Source organism: Dipodomys spectabilis, unplaced genomic scaffold (genome assembly GCF_019054845.1).
Source record: "Dipodomys spectabilis isolate Male_0828 unplaced genomic scaffold, ASM1905484v1 ptg000492l, whole genome shotgun sequence".
Lineage (NCBI taxonomy): Eukaryota > Metazoa > Chordata > Mammalia > Rodentia > Heteromyidae > Dipodomys > Dipodomys spectabilis.
The window spans coordinates 1,144,356-1,168,435 of NW_024871169.1; the positions used below are offsets into that span (position 1 = coordinate 1,144,356).

The 24,080-nt window shown below is 47.4% G+C and overlaps 1 protein-coding gene across 3 annotated transcripts; it reads right to left on the minus strand.

Annotated features, from left to right (window-relative positions):
• Nucleotides 1-5,877: 5,877 nt before the first annotated feature.
• On the minus strand, nt 5,878-23,773 carry Tfe3 (transcription factor binding to IGHM enhancer 3). Of its 3 annotated transcripts, XM_042669241.1 has the most exons (10): nt 23,468-23,773; nt 20,404-20,517; nt 18,503-18,806; nt 16,083-16,328; nt 15,542-15,646; nt 12,199-12,316; nt 10,854-10,910; nt 10,330-10,405; nt 8,848-8,995; nt 5,878-7,520 (listed from the first exon to the last, which is right to left on the minus strand). In XM_042669241.1, exons 1-10 carry the CDS (start codon nt 23,581-23,583, stop codon nt 7,077-7,079), a joined length of 1,728 nt encoding a protein of 575 aa, XP_042525175.1. In that variant the 5' UTR covers nt 23,584-23,773; the 3' UTR covers nt 5,878-7,076. The 3 variants fall into 3 exon arrangements, with proteins under 3 accessions (XP_042525175.1, XP_042525176.1, XP_042525177.1); XM_042669242.1 differs by lacking the exon at nt 23,468-23,773 and having other exon boundaries at nt 18,503-18,741; nt 20,404-20,491; XM_042669243.1 differs by lacking the exon at nt 23,468-23,773 and having other exon boundaries at nt 18,503-18,787; nt 20,404-20,470.
• Nucleotides 23,774-24,080: the final 307 nt, after the last annotated feature.

The following is a 24,080-nucleotide window of genomic DNA, read 5'->3' on the forward strand; positions in this document are numbered from 1 at the left end:
CTGAGTAGCTAGGGTTTCTGGCATGAGTCACTGGCACCTGGCTTACACAGATTATTTTAATATAAATATTTTATTCAAACATGTACTTTTTTGCCCATCTCATTTTCAGTTGAGAAAATTGCCACTGTTGTTAGTAACTCTTGACAAAGTAACAATCGAAAATAAGTTCTATTTTTCTGAAACAAGATCTTACTCTGTAGTTCAAGCTGCCCTTGAATTGTTGACCCTCTTGTCGCATCCTCCCAAGTGCTGGTACTACAGGCCAGAATACCCAGCTGAAATAAATGTTTTGTGTACCAGTCCTGGGGCTTGAACTCAGTGCCTGGATACTATTCCTGAGTTTTTGTGCTCAAGACTAGCACTCTACTACTCGAGCCACAGTTCCACTTTTGGATTTTTTGGTGCTTAATTGAAAATAATAGTCTCATGGACTTTCATGCCAAGGCTGGCTTCAAACTGCAATCTTCAGATATCAGTCTCCTGAGTAGCTAGAATTGTAAACATGACCCACAAGTGCCTTTGTTTTGTTTTTTGTTTTTTTTTGTCGGTCAAGGGGCTTGAACTCTGGGCCTGGGCGCTGTCCCTGAGCTCTTTAGCTCAAGGCAAGTGCTCTACCACTTGGAGCCACAATGCCACTTCGGGTTTTCTGGTGGTTTATTGGAGATAAAAGGCTCATGGACTTTCCTGCCCGGGCTAGCTTTGAACCATGATCCTCAGATCTCAACCTCCTGAGAAGCTAGAATTGCAGGCATGATCCACAAGTGCATTTTTGTTTTTGTTTTGCCAGTCCTAGGGCTTGAACTCAGGACCTAGGCACTGTCTCTGAGCTTCTTTTTACTCAAGGCTAGTACTCTACCACTTGAGTCCCAGCACCACTTCTGGCTTTTTCTGTTTCTGTGGTACTGAGGAATCAAACCCAGGTCTTCATGCATGCCAGGCAAGCACTCTACTACTAAGCCACATTCCCTGCCCCATAAGTGTGTGTTTTGTTTCCTTGTGATGCCAGGGATGAAATACACTTGTATATGCTAAGTAAGCACTTTACCACATTGTTACTGCCTCAGTCCCTGAAATCATGTTTGATAAACTTCAGTTTAAAGAAACTTATTTTCTGGGACAACATTGTGACTTGAATTGTCAAAACATTCCTCAAAGCTACTACCAAATTTGGATATGAATGCCCTTAGAAAAATTCATAAATCAGTTCAACAAGAAGACCCAAACAGTCAAAGTCAGTGGCTCATATCTGTAATCCTAGCCTTTCAGGAGGCTGAGATATGAGGAGCACAGTTCAAATCTAGCCTCAGCAGAAAAGTAATGAGAGTTTTATCTTGGTCAAACTTACCCTCTCTGTCCCACTCCCCAATTCCTTTCCCTCCATCTTAGAATACTTTCTTCCTTTTGTTTTTGTCAGTTGTGGGGCTTGAACTCAACTCAGGGCCTGGGCACAATTTTCTGAGCTCTTTTGCTCAAGGCAAGTACTCTACCACTTTGAGCCACAGCCTTACTTCCAGTTTTCTGGTGGTTAATTGTATATAAGAGTCTCCTGGAGCTGGGCGCTGGTGGCTCACGCCTGTAATCCTAGCTACTCAGGAGGCTGAGATCTGAGAATCGCGGTTCAAAGCCAGCCCGGGCAGGAGAGACCGTGAGACTCCTATCTCCAATAAACCACCAGAAAACGGGAAGTGGCGCTGTAGCTCAAGTGGTAGAGCGCTCGCCTTGAGCTGAAGAGCTGAGGGACAGCGCCCAGGCCCAGAGTTCAAGCCCCACGACCGACAAAAAAAAAAAAAAAAGAGTCTCCTGGACTTTTCCTTCCCCAGGATGGGCTTTGAACTTTGATCCTCAGATCTCAGCTTCCTGCATAGCTAGAGTTACAGGCATGAGCCACCAGCACCTGGCTCAGCTTATCTTTTTTTTTTTTTTTTACATTTTTTGTTATCTTTAAGTAGCTGTACAAAGGACTTGCCCATTCAATTCAATGCCTCTTGAACAATGTCACCCCGTTCTACATTTTACCCATCCCTTCCAACCCACCCCTTCCCTCACTTTTTTAAATTTTGTAGGGTATACATTGTTTTTTTGTCAGTTGTGGGACTTGAACTCTGAGCCTGGGCGCTGTCCCTTAGCTCTTCAGCTCAAGGCTAGCGCTCTACCACTTGAGCCACAGTGCCACTGCTGGTTTTCTGGTGGTTAATTGGAGATACGAATCTCACCAACTTTCCTGTCCAGGCTGGCTTTGAACCCCTATCCTCAGATCTCAGCCTCGAGTAGCTAGGATTACAGGCATGAGCCACCAGCACCTGGCTGTTTATCTTCTTAAAAAATCTTTGTGTTTTTGTAACCCCTGCTTTCACTATATTTGATGTCAGTATAACATGTGGAGGAGACGGGGACAAACAAGTCGTTTAAGGATTCAGGTGGACCTGTTGCAACAATGAGAAGTACAAAATGTCATGTCAAAACCAGCTTTACAATGTCGGTTGGGGGGGGGGGGGGGAGGGGGGGTATGATTGGGTGGGAGGGAGGGGGGAGGCTGGGAAGGGAGGTGAAGGGTAAACAAAGGAGGAGGATGCAATGCTTGGTAAGAAATGTATGCATTATCCTGCCCATGTAATTGTAACCCCTCTGTACAGTATGTTCTCAAATAAAATAAAATAAAATTTAAAAAAAAAAAAAAAAAAAAAAAAAAAATCTTTGTGTTTTACTCCTCTATGTCCTTGGACTCATAGTTAATTGTTTTTTTTGCTATTACAAAGGTGATATACAGAGGGGTTATAGTTACATTAGTCAGGTCATGAGTACATTTTTTTGGGGGGGGTCTGGCCGTGGGGCCTGAACTCTGAGCCTGGGCACTGTCCCTCAGCTCTTCAGCTCAAGGCTAGCACTCTACCACTTGAGCCACACCACCATTTCCGGCTTTTTTCTTTTTGCTTATGTGGTGCTGAGGAATTGAACCCAGGGCCTCATGCATGCAAAGCAAACACTTTACCACTGAGCCACCTTCCCAGCCCCATGATGTCACCCCTTACTCACTCTCTCCTAACTTGGACTCCTGGGGATTTAAAACCATAAAGGACTTGATCTAAATGTTCCAGTTTTTTTTTTTTTTTTTGCATCAACACTGTCTTAGCATTTTGCTAAGACTTGCAACAATGTATATAGTGATCTTTTTGTTTTAGGACTAAGTCTTGCTATATAGCCCAGTCTGATCTTGAACTTGGGATCTTCTTGCATCAGCCTCCCAAATACTGGGATTGTAGTTTCATGGTGGAGAATCAGGATTGGTCACAATTTTCAGAGGTCACATTCCAGTGGGGAAATGGCAGTGACTAAGTTCTGTCCTGTCACCCAGAGGTTGGGCTTGGTGATGTAAGGGTTACAGTCTTAGTAGGAAAGATGCAATGATTAGACCTCATGCTTGTTCTGTGGTCAGAGTGGGTGAGAAATTCCAAGAAATATTGTTCTCAGCATTCAATAAGTTACTTGTATTTGCTCTTCTTGACCTAAATTTGAATTGCTTTCCTATTCCTCTATTATGTTGTATTGTGTTGTATGTTGTGTTATTTGCTGGGAATCAAAACTCAAGACCTTGAACACACTAGGCAAGTACTCTACCACTGAGCTCTATCTTCCCAACCATGGGGATTTCATCACTGTTTTGATACAGGGTTTCACTCTGTAGCCCAGGTTGGCCTTAATCTAGTGCCTCAACCTGCCTCAACCTCCCTAGTGCTGGGTTTGTAGGCATGAACCGACATTCCTGGCACTTTGTTTTTTGTTTTTGCTCTTTCCACTACCTTGAAAACATGTGTTGTCTCCAGATGGCCATTTTTTTTTTTGCTTATGTGGTGCTAAGGAATTGAACCCAGGGCCTCAGGCATGCAAGGCAAGCGCTCTACCACTGAGCCACCTTCCCAGACCAATTTCCTTTTTTTTTCTGGTCCTGGAGCTTAAACTCTGGGCCTATGTTCTGTTCCTGGGCTCCTTTTGCTCAAGGCTAGCACTCTGCCACTTGAGTTACAGTACCACTTTCAGCTTTTTCTTTGACTACGGGTAAGAGGTTCATGGATTTTCCTGCCCAGGCTGGCTTCGAACACCAGTTCTCAGATCCCAGCCTCCTTGAGTAGGCAGATTATAGGCATGAGCCACCAGTGCTTGGCTTCTTTTTCTTATTTTTATTTTTGTCAGTCATGGGGCTTGAACTCTGGTTCTGGGTGCTGTCCCTTAGCTCTTCAGCTCAAGGAGAGCACTCTACCACTTGAGCCACAGTGCTCTTCGAGATAAGAGTCTCATGGACTTTCCTGCCCAGGTTGGCTTTGAAACATGATCCCCAGATCTCATCCTCCTGAGTAGCTAGGATGACAGGCGTGAGCCACCTGTGCCTGGCTCATTTACTTCTTTAACAGTTTCAAAGTTAGCATGGGGGCTGGGAATGTGGCTCAGTGGTAGAATTCTTGCCTAGCATGCATGAAGCCCTGGGTTCAATTACTCAGTACGACATAAACAGAAAAACCCGGATGTGGTGCTGTGGCTCACGTGGTAGAGTGTTAGCCTCTCAGAGACAGTGCCCAGGTCCTGAGTTTAAGCCTCAGGTGGCAACAAAAAGCCTGGCACCAGTGCCTCACACCTGTAATCCTAACTATTCAGGATGATGAGATCTGGAGGATTAAGACTAACAGCCAGTGGAAGTATAGCTCAAATGGTAGAGCACCAGACTTGAAAGAAAAAAGCCAAGTGAAGCCGGGCGCCAATGGCTCTTGCCTGTATTCCTAGCTACTCAGGAGGCTGAGATCACAGTTCTGAGCCAGCCTGGACAGGATAGTCTGTGAGACTTATCGCCAATAAACCACCAGAAAACCAGAAGTGGCACTGTGGTCAAGTGGTAGAGTGCTATCCTTGAGCTGAAGAGCTGAGGGACAGTGCCCATTCCAAGCTTAAGCCCCATGCCAGACCAAAAAAACAAAAACAAAAACAACCCTCCCCCCCAAAAAAACCAAGTGAGATCAAAAGGCCCTTGTGTTCAAGCCCCACTACCAACATACACATACAAATTTGGTCAGGCACCAGTGGCTCACACTTGCAGTCCTAGCTACTCAGGAGACTGAGATCTGAGGAACTGGGTTTAAAGCCAGCCAAGGTAGTAAAGTCCATGAGATTCTTACATCTAAGGAACTCCTCCCCTCCCACCCCAAGCTAGAAATGGAGTGTGGCTCAAGTAGTTGAGCACTAGCCTTGACTGAAAAACTAAAGGACAGTGCCCAGGTCAAGTTCAAGCCCCAATGTTGGCACACATAAATAATATGAATAAATACCAGCCTGGAGGCATGGTTCAAGTGGTAGAATGCCAGCTCTGTAAACTAGCCAATAATCACAAGGCATCAAGTTCAAACCCTGGTACCAGATTTAAAAAAATAGCATTCAGGGGTGGGGAATGTAGCTCATGGTAGAGCTCTCACCTAGCATGCATGCCTGAGGCCCTAGGTTCTATCATCAGCACAGCCGAAAAAAGTGAACTTGCCAGACTAACTTTACCATTGAGTGTTTCAGCTATTTACCACTTGCCTATCTTCAGAACAGGTACTTAAATTCTGTTCCTGAGCTTCTCTAAACAGGAAATGGGAACACACAGCAGAGCTCCAAACCAACATTCCTCAGGGACATAAATCAGGTGAAGCAATCAATGGCAGCAGCTTCACTGATGCCTGGCAGGCCCTTAAAAGGTCTGATTGCTTGTGCTTGCTGGTGGTTTTCTTCCAAGCTCTCTATTTAAATCACTTTATCTATCTCTCAGAAATCTGTTTCTTCCAGTAATTTTTATCCTGCTTGGCTGGCATGGGTCCTGTTCACTGCACAGTCAAAAATAAGGACAGGAGACTCTTTGCCAAAGTTAAAAGCGCATCAAACACGCCTAGCATTTATTATCTTATTCACAAACCTACAGACCCCTCAGTACACCCTCCTTGGGTGTAAGTGGCGGGAGAGGCCAGGATGGGTGGGGAGTGTCTCTTAATAACTCTGAACCAGGGTGATTGCTCCAAATGGAGAACTGGGTGGGGGCCAGAGGTTAGGGTGGTCAATAAAAAAATCACATAAACAAATGATAAAATACAATATGCTTTTGCAATCCTTCTTCTAAGCTCCTGCCTTATAGGAGAGAACCTACATTCTCTTGGGCTGAGGAATTCCCCAGCAAGACCCGTTTCTATCAATTGGTTTGTGGCATCTAGAATGGATCCCCACTTAAAACTCCATTACCTCCCACGCTGCCACTCAAGGAAGAAGGCAGGACTTTGCCCTAGGGTGAGTCTTAAGTCTCACTTGAGATCTACGTCTGGGAAGTTAATGCAGAAAATTTCAAAAGCTGCCCACTTTCCCAAAAGCAAGATCAACTCTGAGCCCTCCTAGGTCAGTTCAGTTTGGTCCCAGGTTAAGGCAGGGAGCTTAAGTGCCACTCCTCCCAGAAGTGTGGAATGCTTGCATGGCATGTTGCTAAGAGGAAGGGAAAGGGCTGATCTCCATGTGGGTGGCCAGATCCTTACTAATTCCTCCATACCTGAAAAACCTGTGCTTGGCTCTTCTTCAGAGAAGGGATGGGGCCTGGCTTGGCCTCCATTCCAAGAAGGCCAGACTGAGTTTTCAGGGGGAAGGGGTAGGATCAGACTCTCACTTCTTTGCCCAGGCAAGGTTCATAGGAGAAAGGAGCAGGGCTTAAACCCCCAGGGTTGGGACCTCAATCAGTTTATTTTTAACTCTTCTTCCAGTGCCAGGATAGGCTAGACTGGCAATTTGCACAGAAGGGATGGAGCAGCATCCTGATATCTCCTTTGTTTTTTACTTAGTACAACTTATTAGGAGAGTCCTTAGAGTACAGGGGCAGGTTCTCATCTGATTCCTCCTCCTTGTTTATTATAGGGTTGGGGCCTGATCAATCACATCACCTCTTCCCCCAGAATTCCTGGGCAGGGCAATCTCATGGGAAAGTAGGGGGGGGGAAGGCAGGACCTCACCCTGGCTTGTCCTCAGTGCCTAGGTGGGGGTGGGGTATAATGGGGTCCCAGGGGAGAGGTGAGGCCTTATCAGGACTCTTCCTCCATGCTGAAGCTGCTGCGGCGGCTACTAGCCTTGGAGACAGCCGGGGATACAGAAGAGAGCAAGGGATCAGAGGTAGCCCGCAGAGGGGACAGAGCAACACCAGATAGTCCTCCCACCACCCCCTCCTCCTCCTCCATCAGAATGTCCTCCAGCCCCAGGTGGAATGGGTCTCCCAGGTCCCCCAAGTGGTCACTGGGAAAGTGCAGGTCCAGAAGTGAATCAGAAGGCGGTGCTGGGGGCTGCTGATGGACAGCACTCTGGGCAGGTCCTCCTCCAACATGAAATGTGGCTGCACTTGATCTGCCCTCTTCCTCAATGTCCAGCTGCTCTGGCTTGAGGCTGTCAGATGTCGAAGTTGTGGCCAGGGAAAGCAGCCCTGGGGTGGGAGGTACTGGCAGACCGTGGATCTGGGCCTGCAGTTCTAACTCCTGCCAAAAGAATAAAGGATGGGTACAAAATTAAATGGGATTCAAAGTCTCTCAGAGGTCAAAAAGGATACTGTTAAAAGGGAAGGGTGTCTGGGTTCCAATTCAGCCTTAGCCACTTGCTAGTCGTGGACCTTTACAATCCGTAGAGACTGTTAACACTCCCTATTTAATATGTGAGGATCTAATGAGCTACAAAGCTCATGTCACAGTTTATGGTACAAGATAAACATTAGCTATCATTCACTAGTATTCTTTTTTTTTTTTTTTTTGGTCATGGAGCTTGAGCTCAAGGCCTGGACACTGCCCCTAGCTCTTCTGCTTGAGGTTAGCACTCTTTACTTCAGTTTTTCTGGTGGTTAACTGGAGATATAGAATGTCATGGAAGCTGGGTGCCGGTAGCTCATGCCTGTAATCCTAGCTACTCAAGAGGCTGAGATCTGAGGATCACAATTCAAAGCCAGCCCAGACAGGAAAGTCAGTGAGACTCTTTTTTTTGTCATTTGTGTGGCCTGAACTCTGGGCCTGGGCGCTGTCCCTGAGTTCTTCAGCTCAAAGGTAGCGCTCTACCACTTGAGCCATAGCACCATTTCTGGCTTTTTCTGCTTATGAGGTACAGAGAAATCGAACCCAGGGCCTCATGCATGCAAGGCAAGCACTCTACCACGGAGCCACCTTCCCAGTACCGAGACTCTTATGTCCAATAAACCACTAGAAAAACAGAAGTGGTACTGGCTCAAGTGGTAGAGCGCTCGCCTTTAGCTGAAGAGCAGAGGGACAGCGCCCAAGCCCAGAGTTCAAGTCCCACAACCGACAAACAAACCAACAGGAAGTGGTGCTGTAGCTTAAGTGGTAAAGCGCTAGCCTTGAGCTGAAGAGCTGAGGGACAAGCACTCAGGCCCAGAATGCAAGTCCCAGGACTGACAAAAAAAAAAAGTGTCATGGAATTTCCTGCCTGGGCCGGGCTCTGAACTGCAATCTAAGGATCACAGCTACTCAGCCTCCTGAGTAGTTAGGATTACAGGCATGAGCCACCAGCTCCTGGCCATTCACACACACTATATCCCCACCTCCCTCTCTCTCTCTATGTATACATACATACAGATAGATATATCTCAACCTCCTGAATAGCTAAGATTATCAGGGTGAGCCACCTGCACCAGGTTTAATGATATTATCCTTATCATCATAACAATAATCATGGAAGTTAGGAAAACATGGGGATCTTTTAAGTCTGACAATAAAGGAATCTCTTCTGGCCTATTCTTCCTTTGCCTCCACCTGCAGAAAACCAGCCCATCAGCCCTGCCATTGTCTCCTCCTTCCAGACCTGAATCCGGAGCTGCAGGCTACGGTTGGCCTGCTCCAGGGATCTCTGTCGGCTCTCCAGGTCTTTAGAGCGCTGTTGCTCCTTCTGTAGCTTTCGGATGTAATCTACAGAGGCCTTCAGGATGGTGCCTTTGTTCCAGCGCATCTCCCTGTGGGGCTCCAGGGAAGAAAAACGGGAAGTGCTGCGAGTGGAGTCTCAGAGCAGCAGGTGGGGGCGGGGTTTGGGGGGGAACTGTGCCAGGTAATCCAGAACTTGAAATGGGAGGTGGACATTAAGGATATAGGATGCCTGGAATCTTCTAGTAGTGGCCATCACACCCTGAGCCCTGGATGCCCTGTGATCTGACCCCTTCTGATTCCTCTGGTATATATGTCCCTCTGATTCATCTCACTATAGCCACAATGGCCTGTCAGTGCTTCTAAAACATAGAAAAGCATTCTCATTTCAGGGCCTCTATTCCAGCTGCACCTGTAAGCAGAATACTTTTCCTTTAGACATCCATGTAGCTTAGCTCTTTTGCTCTTGCTCTCTGTTTTGCAGACAGAGCTGGAGATGGGACCCAGTACCTTGCACATGCTAGGCAAGGGCTCTTCCACTAAGCTGCACCCCCAACTCCATCCTATGGATCTCACAGATTTTCTTTTTTGCAGTAATGGAGTCTGAACTTGGCCTACTTCCTCAGCTTGCTTTCTCAGGCTGCCACTCTTTAATCTTTTAGCTACTACTCCATTTGTTTATTTTGGAGATTTCTTTCAGGGCTGTCCTTGAACTGATAAACTCCAAATTTCAACTTCCTAAGTAGCTAGGATTGCAGGAATGAGCTACCTACACCCAACTGGATTTTACTTATCACATTAATTGCCTGTCTTCCTCCACCAAAACGTCCATTCCAAGAGGACAAAGATCTTTGTCTTTTTTGTTCTCTCTGGTATCCTCAAAGCCTCCCAAAGTATCCGGCAAAAAGCCAAGACTCAATAAATACGTCATGTTTTTTTTTCTTTGTGCTGATATTGGGGTTTGAACTTAGAACCCCAAGCTCTTCCTAAGCTTTTTTCTTTGCTTAAGGCTGGTAATCTATCACTTAAGCTACCTCTCTAGTTCCAGCTTTTGGCTGGTTAATTGGAGATAGAGTCTCTCAAAATTTGGCTGCCCCAACCAACTGGCTCTGAGCCTCAATCCTCAGATCTCAGCTTCCTGAGTAGCTAGGATGACAGGCATGAGCCCCTGGTGCCAGGTTTCAAGAAATAAATCTTGAGGAAATAAAGTGCATGCTAAATGAATGGAAAACTAGGTAGAAATGTCCATAACCTCATGCATTTAAATTTGAGACAGGGATACATGGTCTGAAACCCTGCTCAAGTTAAGTAGAGACCAAAGAACTCTTGCGAAGGCAAGGCATGTCTGATGGACTCACCAAGAAATAACTTCCCTGGCATAGGGCATATACCCCACACCTCCCATGGGCCCCCAGCCCAGACTCACGGGTCGTTGGATTTGGGGATGAGTGTGCCCAGTTCCTTGATCCTATCGTTAATGTTGAATCGCCTCCGACGCTCAACTTTGGAGGCAGGGGGAGAGAAAAAAAAGAGTAGGAAAGAATCATCAATGGAAGCCGGGCGCTGGTGGCTCACGCCTGTAATCCTAGCTACTCAGGAGGCTGAGATCTGAGGATTGCGGTTCAAAGCCAGCCCGGGCAGGAGAGACCGTGAGACTCCTATCTCCAATAAACCACCAGAAAACCGGAAGTGGCACTGTAGCTCAAGTGGTAGAGCGCTCGCCTTAAGCTGAAGAGCTGAGGGACAGCGCCCAGACCCAGAGTTCAAGCCCCATGACCGACAAAAAAAAAAAAAAAAAAAAAGAATCATCAATGGGGGAAGGGAGAAAGAAACGGGTGCTAGGAGGCTATTGTAAGGAGGGGATTCCCCAAGGACAAAGTAAAGACTCAAAGCAATGAGCAAAGCAGTGCTGTAGAGTACATAGGCCAGTATACATGCTCTCAGACTTACTTAAGTTGTGATTGTCTTTCTTCTGCCGTTCCTTCAAAAGGGCCTTTGCCTCTGTTTCTGGAAAACAACAGGGGTGGTTAAGACCTCTGGAAAGGAGGGAGCCTGTGTGAATGCAGAGGCACAGGCTGGTGGTGTACTATAGAGCCTGGACTGAAATGACTTTTTGTGTGTGTGTTCTGGTACTAGGGCTTGAACTCAGGGCCTCACATTCTCTTTGGCTTTTTCTGATCAAGGCTAACACTCTAATACTTGAGCCATACCTCCACTTCTGGCTTTTTGCTGGGTAAATGGAGATGAGTCTCTCAGATTTATATGCCTGGGCTAGCTTCAAATTGCCACTCTCATATCTCAGTCTTCAGAGTAGCTTAAAAGATTACCAGCATGTAATTACCTAGAGCCCCATCTTGCTTTAAAGTGACTTTTTTTAGATGAAGTCTCAATACATAACTCAGGGTGGCCTTGAACTTGCAATCCTCCTGTCTCTGCTGGGATTACAGGTGTGCACCACAACCATGCCCAGACTTTTTAAAGGTAACCCAGGCACTAGTGGCTCATGCTTGTAATCCTACTTACTCAGGAGGCTAAGATATGAGGATCAAGCTTTGAAGTCAGTCTGGGCAGGAAAGTCTGTGAGACTCTTATTTCCAATAAACTGCTCAGAAAAAGCCAGAAGTGGTGCAATGGCTCAACTAGTAGAGCACTAGCCATGAGCAAAAAGAAGCTCAGGGACAGTGCCCAGAGTTCAGCCCCCCCAGGACTGGCAAAAAAAAAAAGTATATTTTTAAACTACTTTTTTGTTTTTACAAATCCATGGTGACACAGGCTAATTATTAAACCCAAGAAGAAAGGAAGTAAGGAGCAAGACCATAAGCCATAATGGAAAAAAGAGGAAACAACCCAATTTTTTTGTGTGTACATGTGTGCATGCTGGTACTTGGACATAAACTCAGGGCCAGGATGCTTTCCTTTAGCTTTTTTCATTCAACCACTTAAGCCAAACCCCAACATCTAACTTTTTATGAGTTAGTTGGAGATAAGAGTCTCAGGGACTTTTCTTTCCTGGATTGGCTTCATAACTGTGATTCTCAGACCTCGGTCTTCTGAGTAGCTAGGATTATAGGTGTGAGCCTCAGATGGTACCCAACAATTTTTTTCTCTTTTTCTATTTTATGGTGCTGGGAATGGATTCCAAGGTCTTGTACATGCTAAGCAGTTGCTTTAGCACTGAGTCTTACCCCAGCCTCAGCTCTTTTCTGTAATGCCCAAATTTCAGACCTGGTAGGCTAAAGACAGAGTGTGACATGGGATATAAAGTACCTCCCCTCCCCCCTCACTGAGTACTTACCAGAGATCTCCCGTTTGATGTTGGGCAGCTCAGCTGGACAGGAGTTACTTACAGTGATGGCTGGCGTAGCTACACTCTGACTGTTGTAGACATCCAGGAGATTTCCTGACACAGGCAGCTGGAGGTAGTAAAGACACAGAAATAATAGTTGAGAACAGTCCCTAATCTACTTTTCTCACAACCAGGATTCTGACCCTGTAAACACCCAAAGATGAGGGCCTTCTAACCCAAGGACTGGATGATTCCTCGGGACTCTCCTTCTTTGAGGCAACTTCACATGGCAACTCAACTGAAGTCATAGAGCAAAGTGGACCTTGTTTGCTTTGTGAGGATTGATGCATATGTGACATGCCTATCACCCCCACCACCTAGCCCTCAAACCCTTCAGTGGCCTCCGAAGTCCCTATTCTGAATCCCAGGGCTAGCTCTGAGAAGCAATACTGGAAAGGCATCCTTCTCAGGTCTCTGTCGGCTCTGATGTGACATTCCAGTCCATTAGCTCCTCCCAGCTCAACATTCCGATCCAATTTCTTGGAACACTCCAACCCAATCTTCTCAGACCTTGGTAAATTGTCATGGCAACATTTTATCCAAAATCTGCCCTTCTGAAGAGTTCTAACCTAATCTGTACCCTTCCGCTATGATCAAGTTGTACTACCTTATGTATGGTCTCTCATTGGCCATGTACCAAGGTCCAGACTCTACTGTCTTCCAGCACATTCTGATCTCCCAAGAGTTCTTATCCAACAACTAGCACTTAAAAAATGTTAGACTAGTTTGTTTGTTTGTTTTTTTCCCTCTCCACACTATCCTGGATATTTTCTAATACAATACAATAATATATGTGTGTGCCAAGATGTACCTCTTGATAGATTATGTCTTGAAACATCCTTTAATCTTCTGGATCTACCTAATATATAAGATCTTTTTTTTTTTTTTTTTTGTCGGTCATGGGGCTTGAACTCTGGGCCTGGGCGCTGTCCCTCAGCTTTTAAGCTCAAGGCAAGCACTCTACCACTTGAGCTACAGCGCCACTTCCAATATATAAGATCTTAATCTCTAGCTATGTCCAAATCAATATAAAGTTTTGATAAGCTGGTACCAGTTTTTTTTTGAGAGCTGATGACAGAAACCAAAGCCTTGCACAGAACAAACACTGCACAAGCATTTGCTTGCTACATCCCTAGCCCCAAATGGATACTTTTTTGTTGTTGTTGGTTGTGGGGCTTGAGCTCAGGGCCCAGGTGCTGTCCTTGAGCATTTTTGCTCAAGGATAGTGCTCCATGTTGAGCCACAGTGCTACTTGTGGCTTTCTGTGGTTAACTGGAGTCTCATGGGCTTTCCTGTCCAGGCTGGCTTTGAACTGTGATCCTGAGATTTCAGCCTCCTGAGTTGCTAGGATTACAGGTGTGAGCCACAAGCTCCAGGATGAATACAACTATTTATTTATTTATTTACTTATTTAGTTGTGGGGCTTGAACTCTGGGCCTGGGTGCTGTTCCACAGCTCTTCAGCTCAAGGAGAGTGCTCTACCACTTGAGCCACAGTACCACTTTGGGTATTCTAGTGGTTTATTTGAGATAAGAGTCTCATGGACTTTCCTGCCTGGGCTGGCTTTGAATCATGATCCTCCAATCTCAGCCTCTTGAGTAGCTAGGATTACAGGTGTGAGCCATCGGCACCCAGCTTATTTATTTTTTGCCAGTCCTGGGGCTTGAACTCAGGGCCTAGGCATTGTCCCTAAGCTTCTTTTGCTCAACACTAGCACTCAACCACTTGAGCCACAGCACCACGTCTGGCCTTTTCTGTTTATGTGGTACTGAGGAATCAAACCCAGGGCTTCATGCATGCTAGGCAAGCACTCTACCACTAAGCTACATTCCCAGCCAAGTTATGACACTCTTTAAATTCAGAACTTTATTTCTGGTGGCTTATGCCTGTAATCCTAGCTACTCAGGGGGCTGAGAAGATCATGGTTCAAAGCCCGCCTGGGGAGGAAAAGTCCATGAGATTCTTATCTATTTTATTTTTTGCCAATCCTGGGGCTTGCACTCAGGGCCTGGGCACTGTCCCTGAGCTTCTTTTTGCTCAAGACTAGCACTCTACTTGAGCCTCAGCACCACTTCTACCTTTTTTCTGTTTATGTGGTACTGAGGAATCAAACCCAAGGCTTCATGCATACTACAGAAACACTCTAGCACTAAGCCACATTCCCAGCCCCCATGAGATTCTTATCTACAATAAGCTACCAAAGAAGATGCAAGTGAAATTGTAGCTTAGAGCATTAGCCTTAAGCAAAAGAAGCTCAGAGACATTGTCCTGAATTCAAGCACAAGGACTAGCAAACAGAAACACATAACTTAGCCAGACACTGGTGGCTCATGCCTGTAATTCTAATTACTAAGGAGGCTGAGATCTGAGGATTGCAGTTAGAAGCCAACCTGGGCAGGAAAGTCTATGACATTCTTATTTCCAAATAGCCAGCAAAAACCTGGAAGTGGAGCTATAGTTCAAGTAGTAAAGTGCTAGCCTTGAGCAAAAAGCTCAGTGACAGTGCCCATACCCTGAGTTCAAGCTCCAGGACTGGCACCAAAAAAAAAAAAAACTTTATAATGACACTCCCTCACTGTAGAAAATTTTATACCCTTTCTACAAGGAACCAGTCCCAGTCCTTATAGTTCATTGTAAGACTTGGTAGAATCTAGTTAATATAAGGTCCAACCTTATTTCTGTTGGTACTAGGGCTTGAAATCACGGTCTCAGGTTCTCATTTAGCCTTGTCAAGCCTGGTGCTCCACCATTTGAGCCAGAGCTCCATTTCTGGCTTTTTGCTGGTTAACTGGAAATAAGATTCTCATAGACTTTTCTGCCTGAGCTTGCTTTGAACTGGAATCCATAGATCTCAACCTCCTAAGTAGCTAAGATTACAAGTGTGAGCCACCAGTTCACAACCCAGTCAACTTGTTTTAGCCCATAAACCTTGAGCCTTTTGGCATGTTCCAATTATTACATGATCTGGGTATATCTCCATAACCAGAAAAATCCCCTGGGATATTCAAATTGCTACATGATTCCTACCTCTTGGTACTTCTCACAGCACAACTCAAGTGGTTTAGTATGTCCTTATATCTCCATGAACTCCGTACCCCATCCACATTAAATTCTACAAAAGCTTCTTCTCAATGGAGTGTGCAATGGCACACTCCATTCTCAACATAAGGCCTCTCTCCCTCTTAGTACAATCCACCGCAACAGTGTCACATATCTACATAGCCAACACAGGTATAGTCTTGATAGAATGATGCCCTCATTATCAGAGAAACCCATCATCTCAGGGCCTTACCGTGCTGGGGAGCTGTAGTCCTGTAGTGCCTCCGGGAAGATAGCTGAGCATCTCATCATTGTAACTGGACTCCAGGCTGATGATCTCATCAATGACATCATCAATCTAATGGAATAAATAGACTGGGTTAGAAAAAGGAGAGGTTGACGGTATAGCATAGGAGCGTGTGTAAGGTGCTGAGTTTCATCCCCAGTACCACACACACACATACACACACACTTTCATCCCCAGTAACACACACACACACACACATACACAAAAATTGAGCCAGACACCAATGGCTCATGCCTGTAACCCTAGCCACTCAGAAGGCTGAGATCCAAGGACTGCGGTTTGAAACCAACCCAAGCAGGAAAGTCCACGAGACTCTTATCTCCAATTAACCACCAAAAAGTCAGAAGCGGAGATATGTCTCAAGTGGTAGAGTGCCAGCTTTGAGGAAAAAAGTTCAGGAAAAGCATCCAGGCCTTGAGTTCAAACCTAGAAAAGGCACAAAAAAAACCGGAATGGAGACATGAGAATGTTGTCTATAGCCTCTTACCTCCTTTTCTGAGCTGGACCCGATGGTGAGCAGAGCCATGGGGCTGTTGGGAGCACTGCCTGTGGGGCCAGTGGCATGAGTAGCCTCAGGAGCAGGCAATGGTTGGGCACTTGCAGGCCCCGGAGGTGGTGTGAGAGCCTGGGAAGCCAGCTTGGGCCCAAGTGTGGTGGACAGGTACTGTTTTACCTGCTGCCGGCGTGCTTGTTGCAGGTGGTAGCGCGTTGGGTTTTCCAGGTGGGTCTGCACCTGTTAGATAATAGGGCCGTGGTGGGAAGGGGAGAAGGTAGAACAGGATTCACAGAGGTAATTCTTGTTCATCTGTGATCCTTAACTGATCCTTGCTTCTTCTCTTCGTAGGCTCTTGTAGGGCAAACTGGGCCCAGAATATGAGAACCCCTCAAAAATACTGGTGAATTTCTTCAATGACCCAATCTCCTTTTCTCAAAAATCCTTCACCCCCAAGATCTACCTATGGCTGACAGGATCTGATTCTAGAGGCACATTGTCACAGTGCCCAAAGCACTCTCTCTCTCTCTCTTTCTAGAGGCACATTGTCACAGTGCCCAAAGCACTCTCTCTCTCTCTCTCTCTCTCTCTGTACTAGTCCTGGGGCTTGAATTCAGGGCCTGGACGCTGTCCCTGAGCTTTTGTGTTCGATGTTAGTGCTCCGCCTATTGAGCCACAGCTCCACTTCCGGATTTCCTGGTAGTTACTTGGAGTTAAGAGTCTCACAGACTTTCCTGCTTGGGCTGGCTTTGAACCATGATCCTCAGATCTCAGCCTCCTTGGTAGATAGGATTATAGGTATGAGCCACCAGTGCTCAGCTATCTCTCTCTCACTTTTTAAATTGTCATTATAAAGTTGATGTACAGAGGGGTACAGTTTTCATAAGTCAGGTAATCAGTACTTTTTTTTCATTCTTTTTTTCTTTTTCTTTTGCCACTCCTGCCCTTGAACTCAGGGCCTGGGCACTGTCCCTAAACTGCTTTTGCTCAAGGCTAGCACTCTCCCACTTGAGCCACAAGCGCCACTTCTGGCTTTTTCTGTGTATGTGGTACTGAGGAATTGAACCCAGGGCTTCATGCATGCTAGGTGAGCACTCTACTGCTGAGCCACATTCCCAGCCCTTTTTTTTTCTTTTCCTACTTATTTATTTGTTGGTCTTGGGGCCTGAACTCTGGGCCTGGGCACTGTCCCTCAGCTTTTCAGCTCAAGGCAAGTGCTCTAACACTTGAGTCACAGTGCCACTTCGGGTTTTCTGGTGGTTTTTCTTTTTCTTTTTTTTTAATCAGTCGTGGGGCCTGAACACTGTCCCTCAGCTCTTCAGCTCAAAGCTAGCACTCTACCACTTGAGCCATAGTGCCACTTCTGGCTTTTTCTGCTTATATGGTGCTGAGGAATCGAACCCAGGGCCTCATGCATATAAGGCAAGCACTCTACCACTGAGCCACCTTCCCAGCCCTTTCTGGTAGTTTTATTTATTGGAGATAAGAGTCTCATGGACTTTCTTGTCCAGGCTGGCTTTGAATGGCAATCCTCAGATCTCAGCCTCCTGAGTAGCTAGGTAGCTAGGATTACAGGTGTGAGCCACCAGCGCCCAGTTTTTTTTTTTTTTTTTTTTGCCAGTTGGTCATGGGGCTTGAACTCTGGGCCTGGGAGCTGTCCCTGAACTCTTCAGCTCAAGGCTAGTGCTCTACCACTTTGAGCCACAGAACCCCTTCCGGTTTTCTTGTGGTTAATTGGAGAAAAGAGTCTTTCGGACTTTGCTGCCCGGGCTGGCTTTGAACCACAATCCTCAGATCTCAGCCTCCTGAGTAGCTAGGATTATAGGCGTGAGCCAGCGCCCGGTATGAGTACATTTCTTTTTGGACAATGTCATCTCTTCTCTTGTCTGTCTCTTCTTTTATGCTGGTCCTGGCACTTGAACTCAGGGCCTCACACTTGCCCTTGGTCTTTTTTGCTCAAGGCTGGCACTCTATCACTTGAGCCATAGCTCCACTTCTGGCTTTTTGCTGGTTAACTGGAGATAAGAGTCTCATGGACTTTCCTGCCTAGGTTGGCTTTGAACCTAGATCTTCAGATCTCAAGACTCCTGAGGAGCTAGGATTAAAGACTTGAACCACCAATGCACCACTCCCCAGACTTCCATAGTCTCTGATAGCACCTAAAGGATCTATAAAGTAATACACATAGCTTCCCAAGACACCTTAACATGACCCTCCGAGGTCCAGCACGACATCCTTTGGGGCCTCCTAGAACCCCTAGCAAGTCCTAAGAAAACAAACACATGGGAGAGTTGCACAGAGCACTTAAAACACTATCAAAGACATACCTGGAGTCATGAAGGCCTCATTCAAAAGATACCAAGAAAAAGAAAAGAAAAACCAACATGCCCACAGGCCATCAGACTTCACCTTACCTTGAGGACCTCCCTGGGCACCTGAGCAGGGGGTGGCCGGCCCAAAGTGTGGCCCCCTGCAGTAACGCCAACCACGGAGATGGCAGGTGAAGCAGGTGCAGGATTGGGGAAGGAAGCGGCTGCGGCCTGTTCCCGACGCTCACGCCTCTCTTGCTCCTGTGCCTGGGCCCGCATGAGCTGCTGCCGCAGCAAAACCCTCGATGAGGAAGATGATGACATGGTAGGGGTCCTGGAGCCCCCTGCAGAAGACGATGCAGAGAGTGTAGCTGGGGTGGCTGGTGTGGCCTGCAGTGATATTGGGAGGCTGTGGAATGGGAAATATGGGGCCACATGTAAGCTAGAGCTCACTTCCTAAGCTTAACAGAGTCACAGTATGTGGGAGGAGACCCAGCAATCACTTGTTCCCTGTCTTGACAATGTTACAGGAGAGGCATTGCCATATTTTGTGTCCACACTGTCTGGACACTGTCCCTTAGCTTTTATCACTCACTGATGGCATTGTACCACTTGAGCCACACCTCCACTTCTGGCTTTTTGATAGACAGATGGTGGTGAGAGTATCCTGGATTTTCCTGATTGGGCTAGCTTTGAACCTGGATCTTCAGTTCTCAGCCTTCTGAGTAGCTAGGATTACTTATAGGCTTGAATTACTGGTACCTTACTGGTCATATAATCTGTTGTGGGAGTTTCTGGGACCAGATCTAGGCAAGAGACTTTCAGCCCTAAGTCCTAATGGAGAAATCTCAGAGGGAGCTAGTTCATCACTAAGTGGAGTTAGCAAACGGCATCTTTTTTGTGTGTGCTGGTCCTGGGGCTTGAACTCACCACCTGGGAACTATCCCTGAGCTTCTTTTCCTCAATGCTAGCTCTACTACTTCTGGCTCTTTTGGGGATAAGAATCTCCTGAGGGCTGGGAAGGTGGCTCAGTGGTAGAGCGCTTGCCTTGCATGCATGAGGCCCTGGGTTCGATTCCTCAGCACCACATAAGCAAAAAGAAAAAAGCCGGAAGTGGCGCTGTGGCTCAAGTGGTAGAGCGCTAGCCTTGAGCTGAAGAGCTGAGGGACAGCGCCCAGGCCCAGAGTTCAGGCCCCACGACCAGACCCCCCCCCCCAAAAAAAAAGAATCTCCTGAACTTTCCTGCCCAAACTGGCTTTGAACAGCAATCCTTAGATCTCAGCCTTCTGAGTAGCTAGGATTATAGGTGTGAACCACCTGCATCTGGCAAGTACGAGGCATCTTTAAAGGTGCAGAAGTGGTAGTAGATTGTGGTTTCAGAGCACTCCTGAGCCCAATTTGGAACTGGTGATGCTGTCTGAGCTAAGAGCTGGGCATCAGGTTCCAGGGGAGCCCCAGGACACCCTTCCTTGAAGCCTAGGCCTCTGGTGCCAGTAGCTAGTCAGTCTAGAAAATCTCAGATTTCACAATCCTCTCTTCCTGCCCCTCTTCCACATCCCCTCCCCTGTCTTAGAGCCCAGGCCGATGACTCAGCACCTTTACACTTCCAAGCTTTGGGGGCAGAAACAAGAGACCAGGCAAGGGTTTCTCTAAACTGAGGGTGGGCAAGGATTGTAGAATGTGGAGAGGGTGGGGGTGGGGGATAGGGATTAAGGGCATGGCTCCACCCACAGGAAGGGATTCACATAAGCCACACCTAGTCCCTACAGAGTTGTGTATGAATAGGTATGCAAGTGCAATGAGGGAAGTCAAGGTCTTCAAGGCAGGACTGGTGGGAGACATCTTGGCTGCCCACCAGCTTTCCTGTGTGACACTCTTTCTGGCTCCTCATTTTACCATCCAGAAAATACAGGTCTCTGAGAGCATAGAATGGGCAGGCACTGAGGGCTTCTGCCCATCACTTCCAGTGGGAGTGGGGAGCAGGAGGAGAATATGATGAGTCTTACCTGGATCGGAGGGATAAGGGTTGGCTTTTGAGTTCGTAGAAGCTGTCCGGATCAAGGATGTTTTCTAATTCAATGTCAGCAACAATCCCGGATTCCGGAAGCAAAGAGTTCAGGCTGTGGGGGGAAGGGAGGAAGGAGTAGTGGTCAATTACTGTGGAGAGCCCTAATACTTCCCTTCATCAGAGAAGGGTGTGTGTGTGTGTGTGTGTGATCTCTCATCCATACTTGGCCACCCTGCTGAGGAAGGAGTAGTGGTCAATTACTGTGGAGAGCCCTAATACTTCCCTTCATCAGAGAAGTGTGTGTGTGTGTGTGTGTGTGTGTGTGTGTGTGTGTGTGTGTGTGATCTCTCATCCATACTTGGCCACCCTGCTGGGTACCACCTCCAGGAGTTCCCACATCTGTCCCCTCCCCCTCCCCCTTTTCTTAACTCCATTCAGTCACCCAGAATCTAAACAATAAGAACTCCAGAATCCCAACCCCTCACTCTTATCACATGCAACAATCTGAGTTTGAGGAGAACAGAAGACTTTGGGAGGATTCTCCCACTTTGCATTCAAAATACTCCCAGCTCCCCCCAGACCTACTGTTTTCCTCACAGCTGAATGTGAACCCGTGTGTGTAAACACACAGAGCTAGTAGGGGCAGTCCTCAGGCAAACAGCCCATTGTAACCCAAACTAAGCGCATCACAAAGAGAACTATGGTTGGTTCACTTCACAAAAAGAGCTACCATTTGGAAAATGAGTTTTTCCCAGCTCCAGCTTGAGTTCTAGGGACACCGCTCAAAAGAGAATACAGAAATACAAATGCAATCCAGTCTCCAACAGTCTGTTCTTGCAAGACAGAATTTGAGTGGATGTCTGCCTTCTACAAGTATTCTTCCCTTAGTAGGCGAAACCTGCTCAGCCCTCCCCTAGTTTTTGTTTAGATCAAAACACACAAGTCCCCAGTACCAACAGTTACTGGCACAAGAACTAAGAAGCCACATATCCCCAGTATTGGGGGGAGGGGAAGGGACAATAATCAACTTTGAAGTGGCCAGAGCTACACAGAGAGCTTAAGGTCAGAAACCTCGTCTCAAAAACACCCCAAACAGATTCAGTATACGCTATGGAAAATGACCTGCGTAACTTATGAGCAGGGATGGGAGGGAAAAACTGGGGGGAAGTAAAGGAAGGGGGTAACATTTTCAAAAAAAAGTACACATTACCTGAGTTTTGAAATGGTAGCCCCTCTGTACAACACATTAATAGTAATAAAATTATTTTTAAAAAAAAACAGGTTGGAGGTGTGGCTCAGTTGGTAGAGCGCTAGCCAATGAGCAAGAAAGAATTCCGGTCTCAGACCAAAAAAGAAAATGAACACCAAAAATCCCGATCAAACGAACAAAAATACAGAAACTGGAGATGCACTTCTGTAGTAGAACACTTGGGTAGCATCCAGGAGGCTCTGGGTTCAATACCCAGCACAGCAAAACAAACAAACAAAAAAAAAAACACTATATAAGTTGAATTGTACCCACTACCATGATGGCTTAACTTGTTACAAGGAATTAGATATATAGAAAGGCTTATACTCAGCCCTCCACGCTGGGTACAAAGGATCCTAGTGTTTAAGCAACATAAGCACGTGCTTCAGTGCGAATCTTTGCTGAGGGGGGGGGTGATGGAGCTCGATGGTAAAGCACTTGCCTAGCATGCTAGAGGTCCTGGGTTCCAACCCCAGCGCAGCACGAAAAAAATAAAAATAAAAATGAAAAAGTATGCATCCTTATTCTTGAATCCTAAAATTGTGGGTGGCTTCACTTGGCAAAAGTTTCCATTCCCCTCTTCCCCAAGAATCCGTCTCCCTTTCTCTCCTCACCCTCAGATGGGGCACTAAAACCACCCAGGAAGTTGGGAAGAGGAAGCTCCTGGAACGCTGCGGCTGAGCTCAGCACAATCCTGAGCAGAAAAGAGGCTACAAACCCCCTCCCATGCTCATCCACCCATTGCACAGAAGTCGGAAAAGTTGGGTGGTAGGGTGGGCAGGGGGTGTGCACAGGGAGGACTAGAGGTTCACAGAGTGGATGATAGTGAAGGGTTAAGAGGCCAGACAGACAAGAGGACCCACCCAGGCCGGGATGGTGCAATCGGTACTCACTCTAGCTCTGGAGACAGATTCAAGATTACACCCGGGAACTGAGAGACAAAACCGGAGAGTGAAATAAAAGGAAGAGGGGGGGGGGGTAGGGAGTGGGCAGGGCTGACTCTGGAGAATAGAGTGAGTGGCAGCAAGAACAAGACCCTCCTCTAAGGTTCCCAAATAAGGTCTGAGGCCTTCCCCCGGGGCTGAAAAGATAACAGTACTTCCATCCCCCTCAGGTCTACTCGCGGTCTCCCTTACAAGTCCCTACTCCTAGAGGAAAGGCAAGCTTTTCCACTATCCCAGAGATCGGCCCCAGCGCGATGGGTGGGCAGCGGTGAAAGGAGTGTTCTAGTGAAGTCTTGTTGAATGTTGTTTCTCAGGCTCATTCACACACACTCAGGGCGTGAGATACTTCCAAAACGCTCCAGGTTCACGTTATCACCAGACAGCAACCAGTCACCGGGAGTCAAGCTAAAACAGCACCTCGGTTTTTCTCTCAGGACCCTTTCGCCTACCCTGAGGGAAAAATGATTCTACGATTTCCTCAAAGGCAGACTCACCGGAGCGTCCTCTCAAATCCATTTCGCGTATGCCCTACTAAAGGACCCTCAAGTTTGGCTGCCTCAGAGCAGTTTGGGCATACTCCAGAATCTACCTTTCTAGACCTATCCAACGGGCCTCCCTCAAATCTCACCCTGGCCCCCTCGAAGCACTCCCACGACTCCTTATAAGTCTCAGCCCAAGCAGGCCACAACATGATTCCTTAGGTAACCCCCCCCCCCACTCTCTCTCACACACGCACAAACAAAACGGGCGCCCCTACATCCTCCAATTCTAGGCCAAAGAACTCCAATCCCAATCCGGGACCCTCGATCCCTCAGATGAGGCCCCCGGAAACCCTAGTTTTGCTACTCCCGGCCCCAGGCGTCCCGCACCTGAGCAGCTGGGCTGAGTCTGCCGGCCTGCGCTCCTCCAACAGCACGAATACGGCTCGAGGGCCCTCCGCGCTGGCCTCTACGCCGTCCCGAGCTGGTTCGGCTGCATGAGACATGACGCCCGGCCCCGGGCGAGCCCTGCCAGGCCGGTCGGGCCTCGGCCCGGTCCCCCTAACAAAATAAGAGTCCCCCTCCCCCCATTAGCCGCCGCCTCCTCCGCTAAGCCATGGAGCTAGCTCGGCGCGGGCGGGCGGCGTCGGGGAGATGGGATGGGCTGTGAGTCATCCCCCGCCCAGAACGGACCTACACCCCCAACCTAACCCCGGACGACCGCCCTCCTCCCCCCCTACCCCCGTCCTCTTCCCCCTCCTCGCAGGGTTGGGGAAACTCCACAGGAAGTGACCACACCGGGGACGGACAGCTCATCGAGCCACGCCTCTTGAGAGACGACCTATCGCTGAAGAGAAATTTGAGGGCCCTCCTTCAACCACGCCCTCAAAGTATAGTGAACCCTAGATTCGACCCTCCTTTATTCAAAGAAGTGGCCACCTAAGCCTTACCCTAAGCGGTAGAGACAAATAGGCAAAGGGTAGGTTGGTTCAGTCACGCCTCC